A 23,108-nucleotide genomic window follows, 5' to 3' on the forward strand; every position below is an offset into this window, starting at 1 on the left:
GAGGGGATACTGACGGGGATAGGGGGCAAATTAAATTTCTCTGAATTTCCACAGATTCTCCTTAATGAGGTCACTAAACCCAACCAGACCGAGAGGAAGTTGGAATTGGAAGGACCAAAAACAGCCAATAACAATCCTGTTTTCTCGAATAACACTTGGTCTTTAGACTGGTCTATAGTTGTAGGCTGGTCTTGATTTTATTGTGAGATTGTGCAGTACCCTGCTTGAAATCTAAAGTGGTGAAGGCAGCATCAGTTGTTTTTGTTTAACCAAGGAAACTATCCTGATGAGTTAGCAGAGGTACTTGGCCCTGTTATATTAATAACTCAAAGATTCTCTGCCTTGCTTCAGGTCTGTACTGCAATAAGGTTTTATGCATCTGCAAGTTGCCTTGAAACAGCTGAAATCGTCTAGAAGCACAACATTTTCTGTCGAAACGAAGTGAATCGAAGCAGTTGCCCCAATTGCTAAGTAAGTTTGCAGAAAGACTTAATTTACCCAGAATTCATTGCAAATTACTATACTCTGCAACAGTTACATTGAGACGTCTATCAGAAGTAACCACAGTGAAAGTCCCTCTTTGTGAAACTGGCTTTATTCCTCAGGCACGTACCTCCAACAGAAGACACACTTGTTAGCACAGGCGAGGCTGGGGGTCGTCTCCATGCATCGGTGGGACTCAATACCATAGAAAGTGTGCTTGTAACAGCCTCCTCTCCCCCGCAACATAGACTAAAAACCAGAAACAACAGCTTTATTGTGATTCATGCATTCAGTATTTCACAAACTCTAATGTTTTACTGAGAAGAGTAAGATCCATTACCTTGGTCCATCGACACAACTTTACTCCCGAGTGACTTCCAATTAGTTTGTACCCTGCACAGAACGAGACAGAACAACAAGTGAGAAGAATAAGGCTCTCAATCAGTAAACATTTATCTGACCCAGAACAACAAGGCCACATTCAGCAGATAATCAATACACATACAAGTGGAGATAATATTTACTTTGACTGGTGCATTAACAAAGCCCTGCTCAACATTCACAAAGTCATCTTCATTCACAGCCCTCTGATAGGCTACTGAACATCTCCAATAAAGCGGGCAGCTCAAGGGCACATCCACCGAAAGAAGGAGGGGATAGCATTTCAAATTCCCCTTCAGCACAAAAGGAGGATAAAGTGTTTCAAATTCACTTTCTTCACAAGTCTGCCTCTCTATCCTCTGATATTACCAAAGCCTAAAACCACAAGCTGTGAATGGTCACGTTTAGGTGAGTCCCTGCAGGTCTTTTAAACACATCCTCCTCTGTGATGTCTGTCGAAGAGAATACTTTTATCTTTTAATCATTTAACACTTAATCTGCTCAATAAATAGCAGAACATGGGGATTGCTTCTGGGGGAATCAAGGAGGGCTCACTTTAAAGTCCCAATATTTAAAGAGGCTTTATATTTAAGCCATGCAGCAGCAGAACAGCCTGATGTGGAATCCAGGTAGTGACGTTTCATTTGGACCATTATATGGGTTTTGATATTAAATCCTTGTAGCTGAAATACTCAATTAAAACAGAGAATGATTTGAGTAAGGGTGTGTATGATCTCTCTCAAGTTTGATGCTAGATGAGTCAAATACTACTGTTATTCATCAAAGCTGTTTAGAGTTTATTTGTAGAGAAGGTCGGTGGATGAAAATTTCTTTGATTTAGCACCTGATTGAAACAGCTTGACATTAATCAAGGATGTTATTTTGATAAGTTCTTCTTGATAACAATAAATGCACAGACACAGAATTCAGTTTCTTTTTTTCTCACCTAATGTTTGCTTTGCTTTTTTTCTTTGGGGCAAAAACATGCTGACTAGCATCAAATTACCTCGAGAGCACATGTCTTCCTTTAACCTCGATCCTAGCAACTGCAAGATACATAAAAATATATAATCCCAGGTCAACAAGACTGTGGAAATAACAGTAAGGAATTGGACCTGCTGGCAGTTTATTTAACTATTAATGATCTTAATGTAAGCAACGTTTCCCCTCTTGTGTTTCTTAGGAAAATTGATTTCCAATGCCCTCACGTCCTTTAATGTGTCACTGGAGAGGATCAAGCCAGAGTGAGTGGGTGGTGGACAGAGAGAAAAAAAAGAAAAAGGTTGATCTTTCCCCCTTTCTCTGTTATCACTGCAAAAGTAGAATATGTGCTGTGAATACTTACGCTTTAACGTGAAATGCATCAATAGTTGAGACAAAGGAAAATGACCAAGAGCTTCACCAGGAGGCATCATGCAACACCGATAAAGCCTGAAAGTGCTGAGGTTCATGAGCTCATGGACAGGTGTTCATTAAATGCATGTATTTGGATATGTGTCATCAAAATCAAAAACAGATTGATAACGTATTCAAAGTCTGTTCATAAAACATCTGTTTCTTTGATTATATTAGTGACCACCTGCTTCTCTAACAACTCTTTAAAAAGATAAATTGCCACTAGATCTAATCAACTAAAGCTTACAGGTGGCCTGCTGCTACAAATAACTGCTAAAGAGAAACAAGTCTTTACCCACAGGGCCTCTAATTTGTAAAGCACAAAATCAGTGGTGCCTGAGCGATTTGGGTACAACACTATTGACAGTTCTGCAGACAATTCAGACTCAGATATGTGATACTCTGTCCTCTACTCTGAGCATTGAGGGAAATAAAATGAGCAAGGGGAGCATGTGAATAATCAAAGAGCTGGAAAATAAGCATAATTTGTTTGGAAAGGTTTGCAGCATCCTTTTTTAGGATCTCGGAGGTACTAGACTTCCAACAATTAAACAAAGAGACACTTGGCAAAATAATAAATTTCAACTGCACAATCTGAATATTCTGATGAGAAATTTGCCCAATGTTTAGTGCCCTGCTGTCCTGTTAATTCTTACTGACTTGGATATGATCTCATTTTTAACTCCTTACTCACACATGTGCCAGTTCATAAATCATGTGGGGAAAAAAAACAAAAAAAAACATTGCCTTTGATTATAGTTGACGAGATGCATGTGGCTTAACCCATTACAGTGACTGTTGCAAATGGATGTCTGCCCTCTACATTTATTCTTTGCAAATGCATATTAATGAAACAGATTTTAGGTACAGGTATAAACGTTTCAGCCTCATCTGTAGATTATTGTGTGCAGCACTATGTTAAAACGTTCTTGAACGCTACACAAGAGTTTCAATGGAAGAGTGACTTTTGCATCCATGTCATGCCAGAAAATGGCGGCACAGAAAATACAGCCTTCCAAGACACAGTATCATTAAAACAATGCCAAAACTTTCATCCTTCATTCTTTTATTGCAAATAAAACAAACCCGTCCCCGGGGACTGACTTTTGCCAACAAAACCACCATGAAATAGGTCACCATTTGGTCAAATAAAGTGAAGTCTTGCTCACAGAGTCCTATTTATAGACTGTTGTGTAAGCTAACAGTCGGGGGGGGGGGGGGGGTTTGGCTGAAAATGACTGGCCTGTGTTACACTTGTGAATGGACTAAAGAGAGGAGAGATTGTAAAATTTTTCAGGCTGTGCTAATGAGTCAACAACTGAGACTCTCAGGCCTTATGAGAGGCAAACACCTACACAGAGAACATATGGATACACTACATGCAGCTTCATTTACCAAAACACAGATGCAATATCATAAATATTGAGCCTTACTCAGAGTTAAGCATTCAGATAGAGGCGAGAGTGACATGAATCTTAGGCTGTACTATTCTTAAAATATATATACACTATAAAGTTTCACATCTCCTTAATCTAACTTAAATTGAAAATCTAAATTAAAAAAAACCTGAACTAAAAGTAGTATTGCCTGGGCATTAGGGTTATCAGATGTGCATGTGAAATCAGAGATTTGAGATTTCAGTGAGTAAATGTCTCATCCTCAAATGTAGACAAGCAGACGTTTCATCAAATGAATTAGGTATAAAAACACATGGTCTATACAGGACAGACACAAGAGGAATTTTCTTCTCAGTCAAGGTGACATTACGCAAGTTCAACTACAGGGTCTGAATGATGAATTAAGAACTTTATGACACCAGCTAGGACTGTTTGTGTGGGAGGAGAGAGGAGTGAAACTCCTGGTACTGCACCCTGAGGACAGGTGGAGGCAGCGAGGCTAATTGGACTGCAATGCATCATTAAGTGCCAGTAGACAACACACATTCACTAGCTCGACATTTCTCCTCATGAACACCTCAGATTAGATTTTAAAATATCATATGTAACATTTCCACATTAAAATGTCTAAAAACATTTAGACCTTTGTTATATATTCTGTTGGGTTGTTTACTTTTATTATCCTAAATGTTTCCAACAATGTTCCAACTCAGAGAAATCTGTAATTGTATTCAAGGTAACGCTGCGTTTCATTTGGTCGTCTGTCGCTATAACTTCCAGGAAAGAGTCAGAGAAAAGAAAAGAAGTCTGCAAACGTGATTAAACATAATGTCAATAAAACTTTGAAAACATTAGCATGTCTGTGAACATTTCTGCCTGAGTCATATCGATAGATTTTCATCAGCAGCAGCAGCGATTGTTTAACAATGAAGACAACTCCCGTGATCCCACGCTACTCACTTCTTTTGTTTTGTTTTGACTGAGAGACCCAATAGAGGCAGACATTACATGCTGTATGTTTAACTGACACATTTCTCTTTTAGAAAATAAGAAAAAAAGGCTGGAAAACAGGATGCAATATTAGCAGCTGATAAACTTTAACATAATCCAAACAGAAGTACCAACATATCACTTCTTTATGCGTGGTATACAAAAGTAATAAGCATTTGAGAGCTATAAACAGGACAGCTGATTAATTCCAAAAACATATTTAGATACCTGACTTAAACTGAGTTTGAGAGGGGACACCTCTATCAGTGACTTTGATCATGAAATAATACTTTTAAGGAAAGAAAATCTAAATGGATTTCTCCACTGGCAAGCTGCATATCCTTGTTAGATTTACTGCAGAAATAAAAAAAAATGGCATGACTCATAATTCATGTTTTAAAGTGAATTACAACTCTGCTGCCCTTGTGGAAAGAGCAAGGTTAAGGATATGCTGACAAGCAGCTGGTGTGCAAGGTCTGTAATGTGATTTTTTTATTGTGGAGCATAGCAGCTAGATAATATGAATATATTACCGAGTGACACTCAGCAGATGTTATTTTGGAAATGAATACACAGTTTTACACGCAGAAGTCAAAAGATTCATAAAATTCTCCCAACAAATGAAGCACTGTCATTTATAGACCATATTAACAGTGTGTTCGTCCTTGTTTCTAATTTGTTTCATATAAACTTGCTAATCTATAACTTTTATAACCAAATTATCCTTTTCCTCACCTTGCTTTGTCAGGGCTTCTCTCAGGGCAGGGGTGATCATCTCTCTTCTTTCCCCTTCATCTTCAATCTTCCTCATTCCGTTCGACTTGGACAGTTTCACCATCTGGCCGTCTCCTCGACCGTCATCTTTACTCTGTGGCAGACAGAAAAACCTCAGTTATTGTTTATGACCTTGCTGGTATCTATGAAGATCAGACTGTTGCTGTGTTGTGACTTTGTCACAACTATAAAATCATAGACTATCATGCCATACATTCTGACATTAGCAAAAAAAAAAAAAGAATTCAGCTACTCTTGTAAAATGCATTCTGTGCAAAAAACAACATTGTTTCAGCCAATAACTTCACTGCGACACCCCCTGAAGACAATTTTACAAATGCATCAAACAAAAACATAACTAATAGATACGATAAGGCTAGCAGGTGAAAGAGAAAAAACAATGTGCAATTCTTTTCAACCAGACTCCAACTGTAGGAAACAGCATCCAGAAAAGCTTCAAAAAACATTTTGAATGTGTAATACCTGCTTGCCACATGATCTGATGCTTACCACTTAAAGGAACTAAGTTAAAAGTAAGAAATTCTAATGAGCTCCTCTAAGTGTTTGATGTTTGACAGGAGAGAAGATCAAGGATTATGATTCAGCCATCCTTGCATGACTTTGTATGTGACATAACCATTAACCAGTGCATGACAAATTCATTTTTCTAATAAAGGACCATATTCCTGTCTAGACAGTGGAAGGTAATGTTGATTTAAGACCCCTCAGGGGTCTTTTTTGAAATGCAACGAAAGGTAACACAACAATTGTTAAGCTTTACACCAACAGTTGCTGAAACCGCAGCAGCATTTTAAAGATTAAAAACTTCCTTCAGGCCAGGACTACTTCATTGCGGTGTACAACATTTGTATGTAAATCTAAGTATCTCAGAGCTGTGCTGTTTACAGATGCAACACAAGATTGATTAAGTCTTGTGTGAAAAGTTGTCTGGTGGATGGGAACAGGTACTACTTTCAGAGGAGTGTGATGGACGAGATGTCTCTGAGATTAACCCTGTTAAGTGACAGCTCCACCCAATTATGGTACTGCTGCCACTGCTTCAGCTTGTCTGTCGGGATCTATATGTCATCTTCTCAGCACAGTACTGCTCATAAGGGGCTGATACTCTGTCAGCAAACATTGACGAATGTTTGTGTGCATGTCTGAAGAAATGAGACAGTTCACTGGTTTCTGTGCAGCATGCTGTAGGGCGCTATCCCTTGTTTATTGGACACACAGCTCTAAGTGCTAGAGACATGCACCACTGAGTCTTAGTAATGGTTCTGAGAAGACTGCTGAAATGAGCTGTGTGTTTAAGACAAGTCAGTCTGATTACCACTTGATATAGAGAAGGGTAAATATCAATATTTACTAAAAATCCATGGGTTGCTTTACACTCCCCAATTCTATATTTTCCAAATGATTCCCCCTGGATCAGAGCGTTTAGACACAACAACTTTAAAGTTGATGTGGCAAACTCATTAGCAAACAGCTGTTTATTTACACATTCAGTCGGACCGACAGATCATTAATTTGAAGTGTTGTTTTTGGCAATGTGATGACGGTTTCTTCCAGCTTCTGAGGGACACATCTGTTTTTTTAGCTGCTAAATGTTTTAAAAGATTTTGTTATTGCATGCTGCAGCGAAAACGATTCTATGAGAACAGTGGCAGTGAACCAGTGAAACAGTAAAGGCCTGACAGCTCAACAATGAGCTTAAACTCACTACAAAGCTTTGTATTATTTGATACATTGTTATTTTACAAAAATATGAACTATAGATGCTCCAAGTCTTTTGAAGTCATTTAAATGGTATCATTTGGCATGTGTTGCATGTATTTGTAGTTCTGATAATATTATAACTCAATTACTCTATTCTGAGGGAGAAAAGGTCTGGTCTTTTTTCTTTTTTAATCTGGATTAGGGCTGACATTAATAGTAAATTCATTGATTGGTTAATCAACAGAAAACAAAACTAAAACAATTTGAATATTTGGTTACTTGCAAATCATCTGTCAAGCAAAAATGCTAAATATTCCCTTATTTCAGTTTCAAAATGTTGACTTGTTTCTGCTTTTCTAGGTTTTATTTAACTGCAATGAATTACTTTGCAAAACAACCTAGTGCAGCCGCGACACACTACTCGTCGATTTTATCAAAATATCTTCATGTGAAAAACAAAATAAAGAGAACATTTATGTAACCTGCTTCTTGCATCCTACAAACTTTAAAAAAATTATACTGAACATCACCTAAAAGAAACCAGGCTCCAACATGTGTGTGTAAATACAAAGCCCATATCTTGTCAATCTGTGCATGACCTCAGGTAATCAGAACCAACCTTCTGCTGAGAAACCTGACAATGGTGTTCCTCAACCTTAAACCAGAAAAAAATCTAAACTCATGTAGTTATCTAGCAGCCCAAACTGCTCCGTCCATCTGAGGCCATGTGTGCCTACCATTAACAAGCACTGGCCCAGAGCATGGACAGCAGAAGTGGTCCCTTGAATGAGCAGCTTCTTTGTTGAAAGGGGACACTGTGAATAAGTAAGCCATCAAGCTGTGTAATCCACCCACATCATGTTCCAAGGTGGAAAAGGATTTGGAAACTTAATTTGTCTCTGCAAATAATTCTGCCTTACTTTAGCTGGTTTAAATGATGCTTTAAGCCATGCTCTATTCCAGTTATCATTTCTGGTGTACAGTCACTCACACAAATAATTAATCTGGAAAAACATCAGCCACCCTGAGGTTCACTTATCAGGAGGATGTGGCTCAAATAGCTGTTTTAGGTTTGCCAGATTTTTATACGGCAGGTGAAAACTCGGTGGCCTGCAATTTAAACCCTAAAATGGGATAAGACTAGTTTGACACCGTCAGCCAGCACAAATGTCCACCTTCACTTACTGCATGCAAAATTCTGACAGCATACGCTACATGTAGCCGACAGTGCAACAATCTGTCCCTGTGGTGTTTGCGTGCAGCACTAGCGATTCATCTGGCCCCAGTCTCTGGTTCCCACTGCTCCGCTTTCACCCTCGCTCGAGAGCTCACAGACATCCAGTTATGCCCGGACGTGTCTGGACTAACAGAACTGGGACATCTCACAGCACCATGTTGTGCTCTGGAACCATGACACAACATGGGGTTGATGCAGACGGACAGTACAGCGACAACACACAGTGCAAGCAGGTGATCGAGGGACAAACATAATGGTACACATGGGAAACGGAGCACAAACGAGACGGATCAAGTGGAAAGAGGGAAAGAAGATTTGGGCACATAAATACGAGATGAAATAAATCATGAACTGAAATTATAAATTGTGCATCAAAATGTATCCATAATCATTTTATAATCCCTCTGATTCAGAATCTCATTGAATCATGAGGTGCCAAGAGATTCCCACCTCTACTGGACACTGAGCTGAAAACATCAAAATCCAGCTCAGAAATCTGCGTGGCCACTAAGTTTAATGATCCGCTTGACACAAACTCCTATCTGTTAATAGTCCCACAACATGAACTGGACCTCTCTGGAAAAACAAAAGCCTCCTTGGACAAAGTTGAGATGCCAGTGCAACACCTTTAGTGCACAATCAATTAGAGAAACAAAGAAAATGAAGCTTACTGGAACTTGGCAGAAAACAAATAAAACTACAACCAAAGACTGATACAGACTAAGGTTGGGCAATATGAGCAAATCATGTCATCAGGTTTAGCAGTGGTCCACTCATCCTCATTCCTACAAGCACCACTGACATCAATACAGACATCCGTCAGTGCCATATTTAGCTCTACAGTCTTCTGCTTTTTATGGGTCGGCCACAACAAGCAGTCATGACGGCAAAAAGAACATTCAGGGTTGGGTGAGGTGACTTACTTAGACATGACAGCTACTGACACTTCATTTCAGTAACTGTAAGATCAAAATCAACTGGAGACAGATGCTCATTTGAGTGTAATGGCTTTGAGAGCATGAAATGCCACAGCAAATGAAACTCATTAGTGGGTGAAAACAGCCCTAATCTCTGGACGGCTCAGTCCAATAACTGGCTGACTGATCGATACTGTGTTTGAAACATTTTTCTTGTATCAGTCTGGATACACACACACACACACACACACACACCTCTAAAAACAATTCCTCTATTAAATAACAACATATCAACAATTATGCCTATGCGCTCTCTTACTTTTATGAGAATATGTTCTAACAGGACCATTACAGCTGCAACAATTAGCTGATTAATTTATTTATCGATCGAAACAAAATCAGCATTAGTAAATCAGTAAGTATTTTAATAATTTTTTAATGAAAAATTTCAAGCGTTTGCTGGTTCCAGCTTCTTAAATGTGAGGATTTGCAACATTTCTTGTCAGAAGATGTCATGTTGGGTTCTAGGAAATCGTGATGATGGCATTTCTCACAATTTTTTGACATTTTACCGACTAAACAATTGAATAATTAATCGTTAATGTAACTGTCAGATGAAATGATTATAAAAATAATCGTTAGTTGCAGCCCTACCTACCACTGTACATAAGGAACAGAGCCTTGAGATATGATACAAATTAGTACCAGTGAATGGAAATGTGCTGATGTTTACTGCATTTTTCATGCAGCCCTAGGGGGTGATGTAGTTGTGGAATAAATACGAAAAAAAACAAGAACATTAGCAAAGAAATATGATCAAACATTGCCATCACCAGTAAGAAAAAGTACCATCACGTTAAGCATTAAATCCAAACGGCTTGAGATAAAAGCACAGTCACCTACAGTGCAGTCAAAGCCAGTAATCAGTGACAATACCACAGTGACATGAACATAATTTGTTTTTCTGCATGTGTGTGACTGGTGTTAGTAAATCACCTGGACATAATCTTGGAGTAATTCACTTTAATGTAATGTAATAAAATCTGTTAAACGTCTGTCCTGCTGGTGTGCACAGAGCATTAAAGCAAATCGCTTTGGAAGTGAAATGACAGTGTGGTGTTAAATGTCAGACCAGTGGTTCATTCAGCGATTTGAGGTGTCTGCAACTGAGAGTCTCTGCCATCACCTAGTGGTCAAACGTGGCCAGAGTGTACTTCCACCTGCAGTTATGATGAAATATTGTATCTCAAGCTCCCTTTTGAAAACTGCAACATGAGAGTGATTTATATTTAACCTTTATAACATTAGATTTAACAAAAAACAAAACTATCCTACAAACCAAAATCCAGTTTATCAAAAACACGGACATTAAACTTGTGGACCTCAGTCGGCTCTATGCTGTAAATTAGCCAACTAACATATTCCTGTCAGGGGAATTTCCTTCTTCACACTTAATTTGCAGCTTGGCTAAATACTTGTCGTCTCTTGGCAATAGCAAATTTTTAGTGTACAAACTAATTACATCTTGCACTGCCTGCTCTCTGTGACCAAATTATGCAAAAACACTAATTTGTTACCACAGACACACAGCAAAGTTGTCATCCTGACATCCAAGTGTGATGATACCAGTCACCGCAGCAAATAATTACAATTATACTGAAATGTTACAAGACAATTGGAGTCAATTCTATTAAAAGTCTATGTCCATGTTTGTGTTCGGCCATCACAAAAATAAATGGGAATATCCTCAGAGTGAAGAATGACAATGGGAACCCCACGGCTTCCTCATAAATACTAAATAAAAACACTTCATGAACATTTTAAAAAGAAGTCTGCCTCCTTCCACTGCCGTGAGCTTCGCAGGCTCCTCAAGTCATCAACTGATGCCTCTTCAACTTTCAAGCCGTGATGTATAAACACATCCATGCAGTGCTTACAAAGAGGCCTGTCCAAACCTCACAGAGCCGACACACAATGTACTGTACACTCCCACTGCAATCCAGCTCTAGTAGCACAACATTAACTTTGTCATGAAGCATTATCATTTCATGAAACAAATTTTAGGAACCAGAAAGTCTCCGATCAACTGCAATATTATCTCTGGTATTCTCTGGAGTTACTGAAAAACACAAATAAGTTTACAACTGCACATGGATCCCAGAAAAGTAAAGTGAATGTTACACTGAATACCTGCCTGTCTTTTCCTTCCCTTGATCCCCCATGTTCACTTCATCGCTATATTCTTTACACTACAGTCTATAAAGGAGACAGATAATGCTTCTGCCTTCTGATTTTTTTCTGCTTTCTTGACTCACTCGTTCCTCACAAGTCTGCGAGGTGGGCGTCTTCGCTCTTATGCAAGCCTCCGCTTCTCGCCTGCCGGGGGTCTGGTGTCTATCAACCCATCTGCCATTTCTCCTTCAGTGACACCTCTTTTTCTCCTCACTCAACACACTTAGATCGGACTAAGGTGGTGGAAGCTTAATGCCCTGATGGTGCCTGCTTATAGACATCAACGTGGAAACGCTGAAAATAAACCTGTTGGATGATAACTGGAGCTCCAGCTTAAAATAATCGTACAACCGTTTAACTGTAATACTGTGAAGCAGGCTGTTAAGTACCATCTTACTTGTACAGTTTACATTTCTGAAAGCTCATTTTGATTCTGTGGGATGTCTGAGGGGTAGTTGCTTTTTGAAGCCAGGGAAAGGTGGAATAAAGTAACTTAAGTCATTCTAAGTTGCTTTTATACATGAACATCAGCTGTAGAGGAATATGGCGAATTATGTTGTTTACTGCAGAGGTGGAAGAAGTACTCATTTTGTACCGAAGTGCAGAAATACTCTATCACAAGTAAAAATATTTAAAAATGTCGATAAAATACTTAAAGCACCAACAGTAAAAGTACTCATTATGCAGGATGGCATATTTCAGAATAATGTATGTTATACTATTGGATTGTAATTATTGATGCATTCGAGCTGATGAAGGAGGTTTATCTTCATCTATAACATTACATCATTATATTTTGTGTTATTAAACTAAACCTGCAAAAGAGCTAGTAGCCGAAGCTGTCAAATAAATGGAGTTGAGTAAAAAGTTTGATATTTGCCTCTGAATTGTAGTGAAGTAGAAGTTTAAAGTAGGAAAAAAGGAAAAACTCAAGTCAAGTACAAAGACTCCAAACTGTACTTAAGTGCAACACTTGAGTAAATGTACTCCTCACTTTCCATCACTTGTATCAGAATCTGACCTTTGCTTTCTTCACACTGCTCATGATGGTGCCCAGATCCTCCATGTCGACCACTGAAGCAGATTTCTTCTCATCTTGCAGGCCAGACTCCTCATCACTGCTGGACTCTATCAGTTCCTCCTGAAACAAGAACAAAAAGAATCAGAAACCCCAAAATAAGGTTAAAGAAGATCAAGGACAAATGTAAATGATCCTCCAGCGTAGAGAGACTCACACATGTCCCACCACATAACCAATTAAAAACCTGTGAAGACTGACATGATTAAGTGAGGGAGCCCATATGGAACACACTTATTGTACACCGTCATCTCCTCTTGGGCTGCCTGATTAAATAACAAAAGCCATGTGCATGTTTATGGTCTTTTGGAGGATTTATCACAATGCAGTGTTGAAGCTTCTGACCACATGCGCGGCGGCAGGATAAAGTGTATGAGCGGTACTGTGGGAAGATAAATCACGATGATGATCCCTTCGCTACAGTTCTCAGCTGCTCTTGGTTCCGGCTGAATGTCACCTCAGCTGAGTGCACCGAGTGTTGAGGACAGAGGGGAAGAAGTCTCAGCTAGATTTGGCTCCGAGGTGCCTGCTACCATGACAACTGGTCATCTGTGTGTGCGGTGATGCGTATGAATGCTATTTTGACATGACGGACAGTGTTGACAGCGATGACAAATTTCATGTAAGCTGTGCAGAACACCGTGCTTACTATTGAAATTACACAACATCAGTGCTGCTAAATAAGAAGCGGATAAAGAGAGTAACACTCATCTTCCTGAATCCTTATCAGACTTTAATCACATTGTTGAAGTGCAGCAGGAGGCTGTCGGCCCATTCAGACTACTGAGGCCTACTGGGATGTTGTGTGTGCCCTTGTAATGTTGAAAGACGACATTCCAGTGAGAAACATTTCCTACACCTTAGCTTGGAGATGATTTTTACAGCGGAGTGAAGACGATTGATAGAGCTTCATCACATGGTGCAACGACAATCAACTGAAGCCTAATATCAGCTTGTGTTGGACGACTTCTGTATGTCTATTACTGTGAGAGTTCATTGTATCCTTACCTGTGTTCACATGTTTGGCCAATAAAGCTGATTCTGATTGGACACAAAGAAGCTACAACTTCTGAAACGAGGATGCTTCACACACATGTTCAACTTAGCACACACCAGCACAGAGGCATGAAATCACTGTGTTTATGTTCAGCTAATCTAGATCAGCAGAGCATATTTCATAAAGGGAGATATGATGCGTGACAGGCATTGGACAGTTGGCCAGATCTGTAGCCCCCAGTTATAAAGAAAACATCATCGTCATCATCAGAACACTGCTCCAGGGGCAGATAGGCATTCATCTTTTTGCTCAGGGGCACTTCAGCAAAGTGAGCTCAACCCACTTATTTTGCTTGAGGGAATCTTTTTAACTGCTAAGTCACCCTACTGCCCCAAAAGTAAAAATGTTCAGTGTCAATAAAAACACGTCAGTGAAATAAACTTTTTTCTGCCATTACCTCAGAGGTGTTATTCTGCAGCGCTGCCTTCTCCTCCTCCTCCTCCTCCTCCTCCTGTGTGTCTCTCCTCTTGTTCTTACAGGAGCCTCCAGTCTTACAGTTCCCACTGCAGCTCTTCTTCTCTCCCTTGGCCAGAGCCTGAAGGCGGTTCAGGAACTTGACCTTCCAGGCCAGGAAGTCTGCTTGGACGCTGCCATTACGGCTCTTCACCACATTGCAGTCGCCCTCTCCCCTGGTCATGACTCGCATGCCACTCAGCATCCACAGCCACTTGTCCACGTTTTTACCCACCTGGTGAGGCAAAAGGGAAAGTGGGTTATTTGGGTTTAAACAAATAAGGTCCGGCTGGTCTTGAGTTTTGACATTTTTGACCTGGAATACATTTCCCACCACTGAGCTACTGCTGCTGACATTTTTAAGCTTTGGATAATCCTTGAATATCTAAAGCATATTATCAAGTTATTATTCACATAGAAGCATATGGAAACCATTTCTCACTGTGTTGTAGTGGCCGACATAGACAGAGTTGCCAAGACCAAACACTGCATATCTGAGACCTTTGAGGTAGGTCTTCCCGTATCTGAAGTCAGTGGACGCCTCCTCCAACCACTTGCAGAACCACTCAGCATTCTCAGTGGGCTGTCCGTCAGTGTAGGTGGCCACTAGGAACACACAGACGGACTTGTTGGAGCACTGAATGGAGACATAGAAGAAGACAGGGAAATGATTAAGCATCATTAAAGATTTTATTAAACACAAAGAGGAGACATTTGTAAATGTAGCTTTTTTTGAGACATTATTCAGCAATATTAAAACGAAGTAGTCGACTGTTCTATTCGACGTTGCTACCCTCAATAGAAATACCAGAAATACCAGGTTAACCTCATTATTATTATTTTATACATTTAAATTACATATTGACATCTTCCATTAAACTTCAGGTAAATGAGTCGTTAGGAACATTAATTAAACACCACTGATTATTTGGAATTAGGGGAAAAAACTATGTAATAATTTATTTCACCACACGGTGGCGCAGAACTGAGACAACAAGAAGAACTTGCCCACCTACTTTAAGTCTGAGCCATATTACTTATGGCAGCTGTGTGATGAGTGATGATTAAACAAAATTGATTCGGCCGACTTTTGCCTCCAAGACTCAGATTTCATGCAACAGACAGCAGAAAATCATTGTAGATTAAACCTAAAGTAAGCAGACATTGTGTCCTTGACCCTGTCTAAATAAACAGAAAACTTCATCTCATTCAAACACATAGTGTCGTCTTGATTGATGGCTGGTCAATGACTCAGTGCACGCAGGTTCAGCTTCATCTAGGCCATGACTGGTGTCTGCAATCATTTCTCTTGTGGAGATTTTCCTTCATTGAAAACTTTATCACGGTCCTATAGAGCAAAAAGACATTTTCTTTCCTGCGGTGTACCAGCCAACCAATCTCCCGTTCCTCTCTTGATGCACCGCACAGTGCCTGAGCCCACAAAATAACAAGGGAACGCTGATGAAAATAATCCATCTCTCTTCAGCTGAGCAGGATTTGTGTAACACATTAGTCCTCTGTGACAGCCGTTTGAAGAAAGGCTGAGCTGGAACATTACACAACGTGAGGCTTACTGTACTGTTTGTTGTCAAGCTTTCATTAAAAAAAAAAACAGTTATGATTTATTTCACTTTGATTAATTCAGTTCTAATTAAGCCTCGCCTGTAAGTAGACATTGCCAGGTCTTATGTGCTTGAAGTTACATTTTAGAGATTTAATTAACACCCTGGAGCAACTTCTTAGTGCAGTCTATACAGTGTGTTTATCCTCTTAACGGAGACGCCACAATTCACAGATGCATTAATTAGTCACTTCAAGTTATATAATGCCAAATTCAAGGGTTACGTAGTGAGGAGCAGCTCTGAAGTTGGCAGGGGTTTAGGATTAATTTAAGAGAAGTGACATCCTCAAGTTGAGGGCCATATGTCTCCACAGCTGCTGTTTTTTGCCATCTTTCTGCGCTTTAATAAACAAGGAATCTTCTCTTTGGACCAGTCTTACCTCATCAGCAAGCTGATCGTCTGGATCGTAGTCTTTCATGTCAATCACCTCTGCTGGTAAACCCAAAGTCTTCACCTCCTCGGACAGCTCTTGTGCAAAGCCCTGAACAAATGAAGAGCCACAGTTGATGCTTTCTCAGAACGGTATTATACTATGTGTGAGTTGCCGGTCTGTCAATCAGTTGTGACCTTTACTTTTGATTGTTTGTGAAACATTAGTTTACACAGGTTTGTACATGGTTATGGCTTACTAGATCCATTTGTAAAGCCCTGAATTAAGTGTTTTAGTGATGTTTTTTATAATGTTCACATTTGGTTTGTGATTCGATTGTTAGTAGTGTTTTTACACTCGATTGTGTTACTGCTTTTTGTGTTCCTAAGATTTAGAGTATTGTGAACCCTACTGGTCCGTCTCCCTGGATTTTACATCATATTAATATAGCATCAGGTTGTTTATATGTTAACATCATAACCCGGTGACGATGTGAAAGCTTTCAGTAAACGATCTCTGTACCTTTGCTGTTCCAGTTTGTGAGCCGTAGAAGATTTTAACTCCTGACACGTGAACCACAGTGTCTCTGTCATTGTTCTTCACAGCTCTGTAGACCAACGTGCCAACGTCTTTGGAGAAGCTTTTCTAAAACCATACAGAGGACAACAAATATGAAAAGACAAATAAATGTCAGGTAGTTTTGTACGCTGAGCTTCCTTTTCCTGCTGAGACAAAGGTCTCACATGTTTGTAAACAGGAAGTGACTGTGAGATATGAGCAAGTGAGGATTCACCTTCTTCAGTGCCACCTTCAGTGAGAACCAGATCCCAAAGACAAGTGCAACAGCTGAATACAAGTACAGCCTGTTGTGCCATATCGACATGACATAGCTCTCAGTGGGACTGTAGGCATCCTGTGAGACTGCAGGGAGAAGAGACAAAACACTGCGTCCTCTGTTTGCAGACAGGTGGAATAAATAATAAAGGACTTCCTCTATGGCTAACATCCTCTATGTCTGTTAATTCAACGCAACAATGGCTGAGCCTAAAGCAGCAACAAGACAACAACCTTTAGGTCAGCCAAATCTAAAGGCGGATGACAGGTTAGCATGCTAATAATGATACTAACATTAGCTAAAACAAAACCTAAAGTTCGTTTCCAGATCCGTTAAAATGTGCAATAAGCTCACCTTTAGTATCCGAGGTAGACACCCGACCGACGGAGAGCAAAACAACCACGAAGAAACTCGACATGGCTGCAAATTGTGAGGTTATATTAAAGTACACAATCCTCTGCAGCTGGAGCAGTGTATGCCACCATGTTGTTTGGCCGCTGAGCATGCCGGGAAGCGTAGTTCTTTGTATTGTTGACGTTACGCTCGAGGCAGTCTTTGAAGTATCGTGGCAAAAATACATCGAAAGACAACACAGACTATACATTTTGTGTTTTGTAACGATCCCCCGAGACAGAGCCCCTAATTTACACGTCTGCCTAATTTTAAGTTTTATTTAGAATTTCTTCTTAACCGGAAGTGTTGCTATTGTAACATGTCTACCTTGACGATCACCTCCATGGTTGTGTCAGACTTTATTATTTATAAAGTCGATGGCTGTCGCGAAACGTTGAAGCAAATTCAAGTGGGCAGTTGACCAAAACACATCGTTTTACTGTAATAATTCATATTTTAACACACAACAGTTGAGCGGAGTATTATTCAGATGTGTGTGTTTACTGCCCTCTGGTGGTACCCACACTTCCGGTCAATACTTTCAAAATACGGAGACCAAAATGAGGCATAAACAGGAACGAATCAACATAAATTAATTGTTATCTTGTGTGTACTCGTGATTATAAATGCGCTCATCTAAACCATCAACTCTACCAAGTGTTAAGGCACCGGCAGTAGTGTGCTACATGTCCCTGTAAACTATTTTAAACTTAAAAAAGTTGTAGTGACGCACTTTAACAATACGCTTTACACGGTTATTTTACTATTGGTGTTGTTATATGTTATTGTTAAATCAGTCATTAATTTATTATTTATCGATCGTTGTTTTTAAAAAGATAATTCACCGAGTTATTTACAACTACTGAAGAAACAAAACGGGAGCGGAACTGTTGTTCGACATCGATGTTTTACTGCGGACACAGATGAGAGACGTACGTGGGGCTCACCGAAGGCGTTGTAAACTAACAACGTAGCTTGTTGTTTTGGACAGAGCAGTCTGTCTCATTAGACGCCAACATGTCGATATTTACGCCGACAAATCAGATCCGGCTGACAAACGTGGCGGTGGTGCGGATAAAAAAAGGAGGGAAGCGGTTTGAAATCGCCTGCTACAAGAATAAAGTGATGAACTGGAGAGCAGGAGCGTGAGTAACGTAACATGTCATCACCCACACCGATTAACTGTTTTAAATCTATTTAAGTTAGTTAGTTAGTTGGTTTGCTTTATAAATGTATTAAACCCACTCGCCTGTCTGTTAAATGCCTCTCGAAGCGCCATTATAAAACTACCGAGAACAAACATGAATCCAAACTGCGTGTGTTTTCTCCCAGAGAGAAAGACCTGGATGAGGTTTTACAGACCCACTCAGTTTTCGTCAATGTATCCAAAGGACAGGTGGCAAAGAAGGATGACTTGACCAAAGCGTTTGGGACGGATGACCTGACAGAAATCTGTAAACAGGTAGCACATGTTTTCCTTCCCACCTCAAGTTTCACAGTGTATCCTCTCCACTTCCTCACCTTTTACCTGCTGTTTCCCAGATCCTGGCCAAAGGAGAGCTCCAGGTGTCAGACAAGGAGAGGCATTCTCAGCTGGAGACGATGTTCAGGGACATTGCGACTATTGTGGCAGAGAAGTGTGTCAACCCTGAGACCAAGAGGCCGTATACAGTCAACCTCATTGAGCGCGCCATGAAGGACATCCACTACTCTGTCAAGGCCGGCAAGAACACCAAACAGCAGGTCAGGAGACACGAGCCTTATTTGTTTGTTCTCATTGTTGTAATCGTATGTAGAGTTTATTTGAGGTGCTGTTCCACACAGATCTGCCCCTGAAGACTTTATTATTAGCATGTCTTACTGTATTTATCAGTCCTTTCAAAAGAATGTGTGGAAATGTACTCAAATTTGCCAACTGATTGAAATGTCACAAAAACCACTGCTTTGGCCACCACAAATACATTTTCAGTCAGTCTGGTGATGGCTTTTATTATTGTTGACACTGTGTGGTGGCCACCTTTTAAGTGAAGTGTGCATGAGAGTGTGAAAGTGTCAATTAAGTCCTCACTAACTGCTCTGTCTTGTTGTTTGCAGGCTCTGGAAGTGATCCGGCAGCTGAAGGAGACCATGGAGATCCAGAGAGCCCACATGAGGCTGCGGTTGGTGCTGCCAGCCAAGGAGGCCAAGAAGCTAAAGGAGAAGCTGAAACCTCTGCTGCAGGTTGTGGAGAGTGAGGACTTTGATGAGCAGCTGGAAATGGTGAGGAGTAATCTCTACAGTTACTGAATGATGTTACACAAACTAATATAAATTCAGGACTGTTGATCTGTGCAGTGGGGAACTACAATCAGACACCAGCTGAATGCTCCCAGCTTAAACTGATGACTCTTGTCTCCTGCTGTGATCATAAGATCAAGTGGGGCAGATGCACACTTCTACTTTCTCTCTGTATTAACTGCGGCCTCTGTTTCTCTCCTCAGGTGTGTCTGGTGGATCCTGGCTGCTTCAGGGAGATCGACGAGCTGATCCGCTGTGAGACTAAAGGCAAAGGTTCTCTGGAGGTTCTCAGTCTGAAGGATGTGGAGGAGGGAGAGGAGAAATTCTAATAAACCAACCTGTCAGGACTCCGCACCTTATCCACACTAACAAGCTTCACTGCGGCACATACACTCATTTAAGAGACTATAAATATGAAGAGATTAATTCTAATGTCAGCTCTCCCTGTTCCCCTGCCTCTCTATATTTAAAGGATTTATTGGACTACTATTATTTACCAGATGTGTGTGCTGGGTGGAATTTATTTTGAAAATACATTGGAGCATTTATACTTACACACACAGATCAGTACATTTCTCCAGGCTGCTTTCACTCATTGATTCCAATGTCTCTGGTCTCTGGACCATTAACAGAACATCTGGACAAAGTCTTTTCTGCCTTCCAACAGCCTTGTGCCATGTAGTCGCACTCAATATCCCATTTTTATGCATAATTTCTTTAACTTATAAGATATATTTTGTCATAATGAGTGACTTTCCTCTGTTGCAATAAATGTTTAACTGAATATTTTCTTTTCTGTGTATACACACATTCTCAGATACATGCAGCTGATTGAGAACAAATGAAATCGGTTTTGCAGAATTCTCATTTTCTGTCTGCTATGATTTTAAATAATCTTTAAAAGCTGTTTTTACTTGAAAAAATGTATTTTGAAACACACAAAACAAGATACATTTAGGTATAACTGCAGAAATATGAACACAAAGACCTTAAGAATCAAGTCACAGTCAAATAGCTTCAATAATTGTTTTCATACTCAAATTGATCCGAGGGCTGTGACTACACTTTTGGGTTCAGGGTGTAGTCATCTCTGAATCAGACATGTTTCTCTGAGTTAAAAGAAAACGTGAATCATATCTTCAGTCATTTGATGCAAAAATAAGGAAGATGCAACATGAGGACCTGTCAGGTTTCATCTTTGACTTCTACTTTAAGTTAGACTGTACAGAGTAAAAGTGAACTCAGTAACTGTTTTCCTCATTCTGAAAAAGTATCCTACCATCTTTTCTATGATATACCCACTAACATTGGTGTTTATCTGCAAATAGAAGCCTGAAAAGTCCAGTTTCACATCTGATAATTTTACAAACTCCTCCAAATAGTTTATAAATATATCAACCTGCTCACAAGACATTGGCTGCTTCTTTTCCATCATGCGTCCTCCTTTTTTTAATGTAATTTAAAGAAACATACTCAAAGGTAGATTACTACAGTTTATTCTTCATAAGTACTCTCCTTGTTCCTCAAGTGCTCTGTGGCTTAATGCAGTGGTTCTCAACCTTTTCAAGTTGGTGTTGGTGTTCATGACCCCCAGCTCTGGGACTTAAAACTCAACTTCCTGAGAGTGCCAAAATTGAAAAAGAAGGGTTTTTTGGTATGTGTGTCGAGTCGGTCCTTATCAACAAGCCGAACCAATGGCAAAATGAGTCAGAACCGCTATAATGCAAGACTTATGTACATCAAATAACTTTTGTAAACAAATGTATCTGAATCTTTTGCAATGCTTTATTATTCCACAGTGTCCTTTGGTGCAGAAGAATTCATCTCAGATGTAAACACTCTAAACAAAAGCAAAACAAACATGAAACTGCATCACTCTAATGTAGGGCAATGTGTTTGTGCAATACAGTATTTAATTTTAATATCAATATTAATTCTTTCACATTTAATACATAACTGTATTAAAAGAATCAGAGGGCTTTAATGTTTTAATGTCAGTTTAGTGTCAGTAAAGCAACCAAGTATCATTTTACTGTAATATGGAATCGGGGGGGGAAATGGTGATTGAATGTAAAACGAAACTATACAGTATATTCAGTGTTAATTTGAATAGTAATGGAAGAAAATTCAAAGTGCTATTCACTCACACCCCTATCATTCAAACCACATTCCCTGTACTTAAACTTTCTAATGTTCATGCTAACTGAAGCCAGTGTATCATTGCTCAACATGTGCAGTCAGAAGCTTCCCTCAGCTGTTAAATCTATCCACAGTCATTTCACATATTAATGATTATCCAGTTTAATCACTCACACTCTGTTAAATATTACATCACAGTCCCCTCAGATAGGCTCTGATCTGCGTTCATACTGGCTGTTGGTGAACGTAGTCCTGTTGATCCTGCTCAGTGGGTGATTAGCCTCATCCTCGACATTCGGGTTCCTGCTCCCTCTGCTCCCTCCAGGTTGCTCCACCTCTGTCTCCCTAGTGGGGCACCTGGTGGTGAGGAACAACCCGCCAGCCAGCATCAGAGCAAAGGAGATCCATCCAAGGTACAGTGCAGGTCCCCAGTCTCTCCTCAGCAGTTCAGCACCCTCCAGTGGCTGACTGGTATGATGACATGTCCAGGCTGTGGGGATCAGCAGCAGGATCCCAGACGAAACAAAGAGAGAACCAGAAAACACTTTGATCTGACCCCGCTGAGGGAACCACACTGCTCCCGCCGCTCCGATCACTGCAGCGAAAGCCCCAGAACCGATGGCTGCCATGATGAGGGCCCTCCATGTACGAAAACTTCCAGAAAGAGTCATGAGAGACTGGTAGAAGGAACAGTGCAGGCTGCCATCATGTTTCAAGTCCCAGTGATCCCATTCCAGCCACACCCCGTCCCAGTAGGCAGGCAGAGTAGCCGTGGTGTTGTCCAGGGTGCCGCTCACCTTCCACAGAGCCAGGCAGCGTGTCAGAATGGCACACAGCCACCCTGTGAGGCCCAGACCGAGAGCAGCGAGCTCCAGCTGCCGTTCCATGACTCCGGCCGGCCTGCCTGCTCCTCCTCTTCACTGCAGGCCTAACCAGAAACAGCTGGCAGCAGAGTGGGGTGGGGTGTTTTTTTAACTTGTGTGTGCATGAGTGAGGCAGAGATAATGTGTGTGCGTGAATAGGTGTGTGTGTGTGTATGTTTTGCATGTCTGCTCAGAAAGGGGAAACCAGTTCTCTGGTATTCATGGGAAGAAGAAGAAGGCCCTGGGTGGAGGAGGGAAATCCCTCTGTTTGCTCTGCCATGGTTTCAAAACAATCCCTTTCTCCCAGTTTCTGCAGTGAGGGGACAACAAAGGATCCACTGTTGTCTGATTCCTCGGCCACTGTGTCATGTTTCTGAGGGAACTTGAATTAAAGAGCCACGAGATCCTACTTATATTTGGATTGGTGTTGTCACAGTAGCAGTGCCGCTGACTCCCTCAGGGGAGCTACTGGGTGGAGAACAACAATGACACC

General features: G+C 40.5%; 3 protein-coding genes across 3 annotated transcripts in view; 1 reads left to right on the plus strand and 2 right to left on the minus strand.

Annotated features, from left to right (window-relative positions):
- The window catches only part of tyw1 (tRNA-yW synthesizing protein 1 homolog (S. cerevisiae)), a 51,363-nt gene extending 33,977 nt beyond the window's left edge, over positions 1–17,386 (minus strand). The window contains exons 1-10 of the mRNA XM_073491633.1: positions 17,298–17,386; positions 16,902–17,029; positions 16,631–16,753; positions 16,118–16,219; positions 14,559–14,753; positions 14,061–14,351; positions 12,550–12,669; positions 5,382–5,514; positions 824–876; positions 614–732 (exon numbers count right to left, since the gene is read on the minus strand). Coding sequence (XP_073347734.1) covers positions 614–732; positions 824–876; positions 5,382–5,514; positions 12,550–12,669; positions 14,061–14,351; positions 14,559–14,753; positions 16,118–16,219; positions 16,631–16,753; positions 16,902–17,029; positions 17,298–17,361 — 1,328 coding nt within the window. The 5' untranslated portion in view covers positions 17,362–17,386. The remainder of the gene's footprint in view (positions 1–613; positions 733–823; positions 877–5,381; positions 5,515–12,549; positions 12,670–14,060; positions 14,352–14,558; positions 14,754–16,117; positions 16,220–16,630; positions 16,754–16,901; positions 17,030–17,297) is intronic.
- An 874-nt stretch (positions 17,387–18,260) lies between these two features.
- On the plus strand, positions 18,261–20,397 carry sbds (SBDS ribosome maturation factor). The gene is made up of 5 exons (XM_073484435.1): positions 18,261–18,481; positions 18,669–18,798; positions 18,879–19,079; positions 19,431–19,595; positions 19,817–20,397. Exons 1-5 carry the CDS (start codon positions 18,354–18,356, stop codon positions 19,940–19,942), a joined length of 750 nt encoding a protein of 249 aa, XP_073340536.1. The 5' UTR covers positions 18,261–18,353; the 3' UTR covers positions 19,943–20,397.
- Positions 20,398–21,384: 987 nt separating this feature from the next.
- Positions 21,385–22,639, minus strand: LOC141018113 (claudin-9-like). Its single transcript, XM_073493006.1, has 2 exons — positions 21,927–22,639; positions 21,385–21,453 (listed from the first exon to the last, which is right to left on the minus strand). Exon 1 carries the CDS (start codon positions 22,637–22,639, stop codon positions 21,956–21,958), a length of 684 nt encoding a protein of 227 aa, XP_073349107.1. The 3' UTR covers positions 21,385–21,453; positions 21,927–21,955.
- Positions 22,640–23,108: the final 469 nt, after the last annotated feature.

Source organism: Pagrus major, chromosome 2 (assembly GCF_040436345.1).
Source record: "Pagrus major chromosome 2, Pma_NU_1.0".
Taxonomy (NCBI): Eukaryota; Metazoa; Chordata; class Actinopteri; order Spariformes; family Sparidae; genus Pagrus; species Pagrus major.